This window comes from Charadrius vociferus, unplaced genomic scaffold (genome assembly GCF_000708025.1).
Source record: "Charadrius vociferus isolate BGI_N301 unplaced genomic scaffold, ASM70802v2 scaffold228, whole genome shotgun sequence".
NCBI lineage: Eukaryota > Metazoa > Chordata > Aves > Charadriiformes > Charadriidae > Charadrius > Charadrius vociferus.
In genome coordinates, this window is record NW_009649864.1 from 1,576,652 (window position 1) to 1,587,601 (window position 10,950).

General features: G+C 48.5%; 1 protein-coding gene across 1 annotated transcript in view; it reads right to left on the bottom strand.

The window, feature by feature from the left end:
• CCDC85C (coiled-coil domain containing 85C) overlaps positions 1-10,763 on the bottom strand; it is a 112,778-nt gene extending 102,015 nt beyond the window's left edge. Inside the window, exon 1 of the mRNA XM_009891031.1 lies at positions 10,052-10,763. Within this exon, the coding sequence (XP_009889333.1) occupies positions 10,052-10,763 (712 nt within the window). The remainder of the gene's footprint in view (positions 1-10,051) is intronic.
• Between the last annotated feature and the right edge of the window lie 187 nt (positions 10,764-10,950).

Genomic DNA, 10,950 nt, shown 5'->3' on the forward strand with positions numbered 1-10,950 from the left:
AATACAGTCACACACGTGCAGCTTCATCCACATGGCCTGGGGGACTGAGAGCTGCAGAAAGCATTATTTTTCCTGAGGTGGAACCTGCAGCCACTCCAGAAGAGAAGATCTCCACAAACAAGGCATATATTATGGTGTTTCAGAACATCAAAGAGGAATAAACACGCAGGCTTAAAAACCATTCCCCATCTTTTAAGAGGTGTAACAAGCAGTTACGGGGATGAAAAGGGAAAACACCGCAAACGTTATCAGAATTGGAAGACAGAAAAGCTGCTGCACTGGCTGAAATACTCAACTGGTTTGTATCCTCGAATATCACAAAGAAATGAATGAATAATTGAAATAAAGCGAGCGAGTACATGGGTATAGGTAACAGCAAAGGACAGGTGTATCAGCGGTCTGAAAAGGAGTGAACGATGACTCACTCCCGTGCTGGGTTTGAGTTGCAATCGGGAAAACGAACAAGGGGACATTTTATCAGAGTTTTTCACAATATGCCATCTCTGTGCGGTGCATGAGCCACTGGTGAAGATCATATAACCTATAACTACATATCACATTCAACAGCAAACAAGCTTTTAACTCAGTGGAAAGGGATTAAAAGCTCCGCAGATCCAAAGCATAGATCAAAGTTATATTCAGCTGCTGGGAAATATATAAATATGAGACTGCAAACCCCAGTAAGGGAGATAAGAAAAGGAAATCGGGAAGACAAAAAAAATACTGTGCATCACAAAAGTCCTCTAAGGTTGTACATAAAAATAAGATTTTCTTAACACCTCTTTTTAGGAGCTGAAAAAGATTCAGCAGCAACCAAAATGAGTTATTTTTTGTTACTGATACTCTGCTATCATCTGACAATGCTACTCCAGCATAAAACAGTGGACTTTTACAGGGGCTGTCCTGGAGCCATTTCTAATAGATCCTACTAAAACCAAAAATGGGGGGAAAACAGTGAAAACATCAACATGACAACGGTAACTAGCTGCACGTATATAACCGGGGGTAGTCCCCTGGCTACACAAAAATCAAGCAGACTATTACCTAAACAGGCCAGATAATGTCCATTGTTGGAGATTAAAGCCATTATGGATCTCCTTCCAAGTCTTAACTCCATTCAAGTTGAACAGTGTCCCCGCAGCAACTTCACTGGGCACTGAGATGTACCACACCACGGAAGGGTCCATGGCCTGATACAAAGTCACAGCCATCCTTCAAGGAGCGCAGTGTCACAGGAATGGCATTTATAGGACAAGGCATTATCAATAAGCGTCACAGAGTGAATTAAATGTACCTTAGCAAGTAAAAAACTGCAGATGAAAGACGGATGCCGACCCTCCAGAGACTGCTTAGCACTTAATGGAGAGCCGGAAACCAGCAATGCAGGTTTCAATCTTGCATTTGTGATACGCAGCAACCTGCCTTTGGATGATCCAGGATGGAAGATGTGGGGAAGGACAAACATTTTTTAAGTCTAGTCAACCCCACTAGATCAGAGACTGACAGCAAGCCTCCCGCTGCATCGGTTTCCATAGAAATATTAAGCTTTGGGGAATGGAAATGCTGTGAGGCTCACTTTTTCTTCTTTTTGGAAATAACAGTCTGCTTTTACTGCTCTACTTTGAGTGGTCCTTTTGCCTCCTCCCCATGGGTCTTCTGCAGCGAGAGGACAGAGCAGCACCCGTGCCGCAGCTCTCCCTGCTGCACCGAAGTGGGGCTCTTGGCAGCCCGTGGCCTCCTTTGGTTGTCCCAGGAAGGCAGGGGCAGGTGAGACATGGCTACCAAACCCCCGGGCATAGGCAGCCCTGGAGCGTCCTACTGCCCTGGAGACGGTTCAAAACAGCAGCAAAGTATCTCCTCCTGCTTCCCACCCTGAGCCCTGCTCCATCCATTTTCCTCCACACACTTCATCCTCCATCTCCTACAAACGTTCAAATGCAGCTGACCCCCCTGCGCGTGAATGGAACCCCAGCCGCAGAGGAATTTGGGGATGAAATGGGAGGGAAAGGCAGCGGCACGCGGTCCTGAGTGTCACTGCACAGAGCTGGGGGATGGAGCAAAGTCCGAAGGGCTTTTCGGAGCACTCCAGCTTTGATTGAACTAATTCTGCCAGCAAGCTGGGGTTGACACAACCGCACACGACAGCTAGCGTGTCACCCCTGCGACTGCAGTTTACAGCTGGCCAAAGCCCCGATGCCATAAGCCCGGCATTCATCGCCAGCGCTCCCTCTGCCACCGACAGCACAGTCCTCTCCCACCACAGCCACCCCAGGCAGACAGGAGACATCCCGCCCTACAAGCCTGCAGGAGAAGCCCATGCAGACGATGGGCTAATTCACATCAGATTTAGGATGGCTTCAATCTCACCGCAAGACCCCTGAGGTCTCAAATCCAGCTGATAAATAACCTGTAATCTACTTCACAAGGACCATCTTTCACAAAGACCCTTTGCAGGAGAGAGTCTCTGAGCAAGGTGAACAATTGGCGCCACCATTACTCAGAGATGTGAGAAGCAATGAGCTTCCCGAGAGGGGCAAACAGCAAGGCAAGGAGCAATTTAAGGGAAGGAAGAGTATATATATACACACACCTGTATGCACAGGGACCGAAGTAACCTGGCATAAACAGTCTTGGCCCAGACATGAATCACCAGAAAAGTGTTCAAAATAACCTGTACAGCAGTCTTCAATTGCCATGGTGATAAATGTTTCCTAATGCCTAAGAGCAGTCCTGAACCCCACACACCTCATTCACCAACAAAAGCGCTCATTATATCAGAAAAAAAAAAAAAATCACAAATGAATTGTGGCCATTTTAGGCCCTCCTTAGATCAAGGGCTGATTTACACACTCTCATTTCAAAGGGGGTGGGTGGGGGGACTGTGCTCACATCTCCTTTAATTCAGAAGATGGAGCTGGCTTGCTTTTCGCTTCACAATCCAGTAGGCACGGGAAAGACAGATTCTCTGAGACAGCGTTACTTTTTCTGCCAGGAGTTATCTATTTGCAGAAGTGGGTCAACTTTCTCTTGGTGGACATGTTAGTGTGCGAGTGCCTCGCAGCGCTGCCTGCGAATTCCTGCCCGGCTCCGCGCGCGGAGGAACCTCCGCACATAACTATTTATGGCAGCCAAGCGTTTCATGAATTGCGGCGAGTTAACCACGAGGGGATGATGACATTTGGCGACAGGGCAGGACGAACTCTGGCTGGCAGACAAAAAAAAAAAAAAAAAAAAAAACAGGTTAAAAAAAAAAAAATACAGAACGCAGAAGCAAACCCAGCCAGTCGCTGTTAATTCGCCGGGCAACTGGATGCGCGGCTCCCAAACCTTCCCTCTGCCAAACAAGCAACATCGTGTGTTTTGCAGTGGGAGGCATTGAGGCCTGGTTGTGCACGTGGAAAGGACCTCTGTCTTCCTGGGGCCAAGCGTTTTAAGTGTATGTTACACAGGCTTATACATTTTCTCATCTGCCTCACTCCACACCTTCTGATGTATACCAGACATTTTTGCCAGTTTAAGCATCTCACCTCCATCTCACTTACCAGTGAGATCCGCTGTTGTCCACCCTTGTGCTCCCAGAGCACCTCCAAAGGGCAGCCCCAATACAGAAGGATGTTGAGGGCCAGCCTGAGGGGACACCACCAGCAGACGCTGCCACGGATACGTCCGTGTGAGACGCACTCAAGGCCACAGACATGCTGAGGCAGATGAAAAGCCCAGTGCCTCCCAGGATGGGCCTCCAGGATCACTTAGGTTGCATGGATGTGGTCAGCCTTTTCCCCACAGAAGCACTGACCGTTGAGCTCTCAGATTCAATGCTTCTGTTAGTGGTAGCGTTCATGCCCCTCATCTCCGCACGCACACCGCGTGTAACACCTGCCAAGGCTGCATTTTGGGTTGCCATGCCCGCCACTTAATTAGATCACCATTTAATTCCATCCTCAGCTTTATTTGATGAAATGCCTCCAGAGGACCAAATCATTTACATGTAACCAACACAGTTTATTCCCCTTCTTTTGATTGCTTTTGACAAGTGTAAGTGGATAATTCCATCAAAGACCCATAGAAAATTGCCTTTTCATCAATACAAGTATTTTTCCTCCAACAGGACAGCTAAGAACAAGGTATCTCCAAACAAAATTGAAAGAGGAAAACAAATTTGAATGCACTACTAGGGAGAACGTATTTCCAGATATGGCCCAATTTTAGTACCTCATGTAAGTGTCTTGAGCCTTGTTTTCAGGGACAGCAGCTGCCCTGAAGTTTGGGAGCCGAGGGGGCTGGCACACAGGCAGCACCCCACCAAGAAGGCAGGAGCAGGCAACGACAAAGATGCCTCAAGTGGAGCACTCCACTGAAGCCCCTTGGACAAGTGGCCCATGACTACTGGCTCTGAGAAACTCAAGCTGTACCCTTAGTGTCTGAGACCTCAGCATTGATAAGCCTCTTAGCACAACTCATTGAACTTACAGCAGAGATGGAAACAGGTGTTTCTACAGAGGTCCTACAGGTAGTGTACCAGCCCAGGGAAGGTTTCCTGGCTTAATCACAAGGAACCTGTACGTACCAGCCTACGGCCCCCAAAATACCGACAGTTTAAATAGGCAGTATCAAAAAAAGAAAAGTTAAAGCAATGTTCAGAGAATGAAAAGTGCTCTTGATATAAGAAGGATATTAACTGATCAAGTAACCAAACCTCTGTTTAAGCATGGCGGGGGCCACTAAGCTCTGAGAAGTCTCCATCCCAGAGAACAGGGCTTTCTCTGAGCCTGGCTGCTGTGCCCAGGCGGTGTGGGGGCTGCAAGGAGTGACATCTGACTGCTACCGAGAAAGGTGATTTCCTCTCTTTCACCAGGACTAGCACAGCTGCACTGGAAGAGTGGACCACGGTCACCACACCACCTTGAATAGGACTGATCTCACCTGACTTCAGAGGGTTGCATATGAACCAGCCATCCAGGCTGCCTTCCCATCAGCTGAGAGAAAGAGCACAATTAGCGTACAACTCTTTGCCCTCTAAAGCAGACATAGTTGACATAAATCATGACACCAAAGTGCCTTTCTCCACATGGCCGATAAAGGAAGCCCAAGGGGACGCAGATGCTAAAGTCTATATTGGAGATATCTCAAATTAAATGGGATGAACCTCACCCTTCGCTTCTGCCCCTGCATCTACTCATCTCAAAGGCCTCATTAATATGTCACAGTAAATAATATGTATATTGATTATAAATACGCTAATAAAAGCAAAGAACTTTGGCCTAAAGGCTGTGTGAAGAAGAAGAGAAATAAGTACAGGGTAGCTGCACATCCGATCGATATCAACCCACAGGGAACAGCCATTTCTCTTTGCCACCATTTTAACTGTAATATATCGTACCCTCTAGGTAAATATGTGGACATTTACAAGTGGGAATCAATAGAAGCAGAGATCTTCCCACCCCCTCACCCGGAGAGACCATTCTTCTTCCATTGGAGCAGAGAACACAAGAGGCCAGAGATTAATGTCTCGGCTACTACAGGCTATCTGGCATAGCCATGGCTTTCTTCTGGGCCTCTCTGACCACTTTTTAAGCGTTGATGCTTTTAATAATAATAAAAAAAAAAAAACACCACAAAACAACTGTAAACGTCGATGAAGAAATACATTAACATTTTACCCAACTGGAATAAATCACAATGCCCATTTTGGGAACCCAGAGTGAACAGCTTCAGTAAAAGGTGAAGGAGAAGTTCTAACAACATTCACTTGATGAGGGTGTGGAAATTAAAGCCTGAAAGCTTTGCCTGCACGCACAGGATTTTGTCCCAGGCACATCACCAGCCAGCGAGTTTGTACGCCTCCAGGCTTGCACATGGATAAATAGTTGTCCCAGTCAGATCTAGATAAGGCTAAAACCAGTGGAAGCTGTTGCCCTGGCCTCAGGGAGCTTTGAGTCACTCCTCCCAGTGTTCCCACATACCTCGAAGTCCAGGGACATATCCTATGGTACCTGAAGGCTTTTTCCTTCCCCCAGGTCATATCACCCAATGTGGCTGTCTTCTTTTTTTACTTTTTTTTTTTTTTTAAAAGGGAGAATTCAAGCAAAGTTTTAGTTCTAAAAATTCCCAATAATAAAACTGTAGTTATAAAATAAGTCTAAAATTTTTCTTTTTTTTTTTTTTTCTTTTTTTTCAGAAACGTTATTCTGGCAGGAACCAGGCGGCAGCAATGGCCATCGCTCCAACGGGGCTGCTTAAAGCTGGACGAGCAGAAAAGCTACGCACACACACAGAGACTCCCGCCGTGCATACAATGGAAAGCCAAAGCACCCACAAGCACAACACAGCGACTGTGCCATGATTTCTGTCCTGGATCGGTGGGGAGATTTATGGGAACTGTGGCATATCACTTAACATGGATGCAACTGGCCAGTTCCAATCCCGTAGCTTGGAGATGCCCCTGTCCCGCAGCCCAGGTCCCAGCTCACACATGGAAACACCCTTTACTTTCAGATCGAGTAGACTTCCTCTTGGCTCTCAGCAGAATATCCAGAGCTGCGTAAGATTACATGTGCGATCTAATATTAGACTTTTTCACACTATCAGTTACACTTATTACCTTATCTTCCATGAGCGGATAATTAATCATCAGGTTCCATGTATCAGCTTCCAAAAAGTCAGTTTATAAGGGTAAACAGACTTCAGAAAAGTGAAGAGAAGGTGGATTGTAGGTTGGTTTGGGGTTTTTTTTGTTGTTGTTTTTTAAACTCATACCATTTATACTGAATTCACATTAATAAAACTAGAGTTCATTGCTTCACACTGGGGTGGGTCACTGGGGCCAATAAATCAAGCTCTCGTTTACCAACTCACTTCCAAAGGATTGCTGAAGATAAAATGAGAAATATTTAATCCAACTTTGCTCGCTACGATTTCATTATAAAGCTGCCTCCCTAGGAGCGTTTAACAGCCGCCATACTCTTGTCTCCTTTAGAAAAGCACTCAAGTGAAGCAGTCCTGCTTAATACCTAGAAAAGCTGAGCACAACACAAAGCCCCACTGGCACCACTCACAGGGGCAGCACATTTCAGGACTTTCCAGCTTTTTACAAGCAAAAATGCTCTAGCAAACAGTTCACCGTGCCTTGCCCCCACCAGCTGTCCAAGGCTTCTGCTGCGTTCTTACTATAGATGCTAAATTCTGCCCTGCATCCATTTGAGATCCCCCTCCACCCTCCCTAAGAAAGTATACGAGGGCTGTTCATTGCCATATTGGTTGAGCTGGCCGGGCAGTTTCTGCTTTATTCACCGTTTAGTTATCCAGTGTTTTAAAGATATGAGACAACAGCACACCAGCCTGAAGTTTGCAACCTAAAAATGAGAGGCCACGCTTCCTCCTCTTCCTCCCTTTTGTTTTATCTCGGGATGGGTGGGTGGGGGGAAATAATCGGGAAAAATAGTATAAAGAGGCTGAGATCTGAGCTGCATGCACAGAACGCAGAGACGGCACCAGGAGCCGTGGAAGGATGCTCGCTGCCAGGGCTGCTCCGTGACAGCTCCACCACCCACCTGACTCACCGGGGTTGTTTTGCACCTTCACCTGCCCCACTCGCTCCTCCTGCATCGTCAAGGGCTTGACAGAATTGCCGCTTGAGCCCAGGAGAGCCCCCCTCCCAGGCTTCTCGCTGTCAGTCAAAAAAGGGGCCTGATAAGCTTGGCATTTGCATATGTATTGAGAGGCATTTCCAAAGGCACAGCCAGGGAAATGGCCTTGCTGAATACCGATGCTATCTGAGAATGACAACTATTCAAGTCATTTTACAGCTTCACTACCTAAGTGGAGAGATCAGGCTTGTTTGCATCCTTACAAGGATTATTAGCTTTAAAAGTGCCGATCATATCTGTCCCACCCCCAGAAATGAAGCCGCGCAGGTTGGCAGCAGAGAGCGCTTCCCACGGAGACCATCTCCCGCAGGCACCCCAAAACCAGAAGTCACTAAAACCTAAGGTCACATCTGAAATGCCTGAGCCCATACTCCTCCTTTCCATACAGGAGCATGAGAAACGGTGCAAAGGCACGCGTGCAAACATATACGTGCAGACATATACTCTACCACCCCTCCCTACACATACCCTGCAGAGGGTAGGACATGAGACTCAGCTCTCAGTCCCCTCCGAACGATGCTGCGGGGAACCGACCGCCCCACACACAGCGTTTGAGAAGGGCAATGAGGACCAAGCTCTGCCAGCAGAAACTTTCTTCTTCACACAGACAGGGATGACTTGAATCCCACGCGAAGAATCCCACGGTGCCTCACACCGGGTTTAAGGGACAGCTCTGAGGCCGTTGTGGTGTCCCATATGCACAAGAGCCCTGAGTTAACAGGAGTGAATTCAACTGGCTTTGTCCTAGTCAGCTGTGGATACCTAAAAGGGATGTGGTCTAAGGTTCACAAATCAGAACCGCAAAGCCCTTCTGTCCCAAAACAGGAATGACACAGTCAACATCTGCCAAGTGCTCTCCGGCCCTCTGTGCACAGCACTCAAAGCTTTATGAAAATAAAGTCAGGTCACATCAGGAGCAGAAGCCATCTGCAGATTTACAAACCAGATACTTCTGATTTACACAGCACCAGGAGAGAGGGAGGGAAAAAGCAACAAACATTTAAAAATGCTTGCTGTACCCTGCAACATCTGGTGATTGGATCACCCTTGAAACCAGCAATCCCTGTCTACTGGATGAGGCGGCCAGAACATCTCCAGCTGTGAGTGGAGACACACAGCCGCAACAACAGGACCACGCATGGCGAATTCATGAACTTGAGAACTGGGTTGATGGTTGATCGGTGCTGCATGCCCCTAGATCTCTTGGGCATAAGGACTTGCCATAAATCACAAAAACAAAGGACCAGCACTCCCTGGTCCCACCAGGACCACCACAAGCTCTGGGAGCTGAAGGCACAGTTATCTGGTAAACACATCCCCTGCTGACACCAGCCAGAGCCAACCTCTGGGGCTCCGGCCCCATCTCTGTGCTTGGAGGAGGGGAAAGGGGAGCCCAACCAGAAACAAAAGTCCTCTCTGGTTAGAAAAGAGGATTAAGAACATTAAAATGAGTCTTATATACAACCATTAACTAGATTGGTGCCTGGTTTGATTCCTATTGAACCCTCTTGGCCAAACTACTCCTTCTAGAAGTCAAGTATTTGGTCTTGTTGGTTTCAACAGAGAAAAAAACCCTCCATTTTAAAGACATTCTAGTGTTATTATTTTAATGCCTGATCACTGTTAGGCAACAGGAGAAACTTTGCTTGAATACAAACTGTCAGAGGAGGCTTGGCACGATTTCACAGTGGAGCTTGTTGCTAACTTTAATGACTAGGCTAAACAAAATTGCGAGTACGGCATCCCTTCGAGAGCAATCTCTTCTCTACAAACAAACCTGCTTCTGAAGCGGAGCAGGGGGACAGGGAGAAGCTGAGCTGCACCTCTCCAAAACTGCTGAGGGTGCCAGAGCCAGGCTGCCCTGCGAGCCCATGGAGCTATCAGGTGATGCTCTCTGGGGCAGACCTGCACTTCCATCAGATGCTTCCAAACTCTCATCCAGGCTCTTTATCAACCTTACCAAACTAGCAGACTAACAAGCCAAACGTAAACCAAAATATTTAAAAGGGGAGAGAGAGAGGAGGAGGAGATGGCAAAAAATCAGTGTTTACTTAACCATGAAAACACAGGTTGGCTTTTGTCATAAAAAAGAAACCCAAACAAACAAACCAACCAAACAAACGAAACAAAACATCAACCCTCCCGATAAAAACGGCTCCAACCCTCAGCCCCAGACATCAGTAACACAGTCAAGGAGCACCACCCCACACCCCCCACCCCCTGCACACAGGTGCCCTTCCCCGGCCCCCGAGGCTGCTCTTCCAAAGAGGTCACCAAGGATGGGCAGGGGTAGGGATGGCAAGGACTCCCCTGCCCAGGCATCCCTCACCCTACTGCCAAGGGGGACCGGACCTGCCACGGGGAGGTGGGCCCAGGGCAAAGCTGGGAGTGGGGGAGAGTCTCACCGTTGAGGCCGTTGGGGATGCTCCGGTGGTGGAGAGGGGCGGAGAGGTCATCCATAGACCTCCGCATGGCCCCGGCCTTGCTGTCGCTGGCCTTGTGGTGGTGGAGGTGGTGGTGATGGTGGTCGGGGCTGCCCGCGCTGCCCGTGCTGGAGGTGCTGCTCCCGTCCCCCACGTCCCTGGTGGCCGAGCCGCCGTTGAGGTTGGTCAGGCTGGCCTGGCTGTCGATGGAGCTCCGCGAGCCGGCCCCGCTCCGCTCCTCGTCCAGCATCAGCACCATCTCCTTCAGCTCCACGTTCTCCCGCAGGAGGGTCTCCTGCCTGGCCTCCAGGTCCTTCAGCTTCTGCTGGTACATGCCCACCTCCTTCCACATCACGCTGGCCGTGTGCCTCCCGAAGCGCTGCCATTCCCTCGACAGCTTCTTGCCTTTCTGCCGGTCGTCGTCCAAGAAGCAGCAGAGCTCCCTCAGCTCCTGGTTGTCGTCCTGCAACTTCTGGTTCACCTCCTTCAGCCCGCGGATCTCGTGCAGGTGGAGCTGCAGCCGCCGGTTCACGTCCTTCATCAAGTTGCCGTGTTCCACCATTAAGTTCATCTTTTCATTCTCCACTTTCCTCAGTCTTTTCACCAGCTCTTCCTTGCTCCACCTCAGCATCTCCTCTTCCGAAATTTTGCTCAGGTCTTCTTTAGACCCTTCCAGGGGATTTTTGGCCATCATCGGTGCCTAGGCAGCGGTTGCTCTCAACGCCGTGACAAATGGTTCGGGTTATTCGGTTTATTTTGTTCGCCTGAATTCCTGGGACTCAAATTCACTGCAGCATCTCGGGGAAGAAATATTATAATTCTCCGGAGAGCCTTGGACAAGGAAGAAGAGCAACGCCGGACTGGGAGATCTGCTCCCCCTC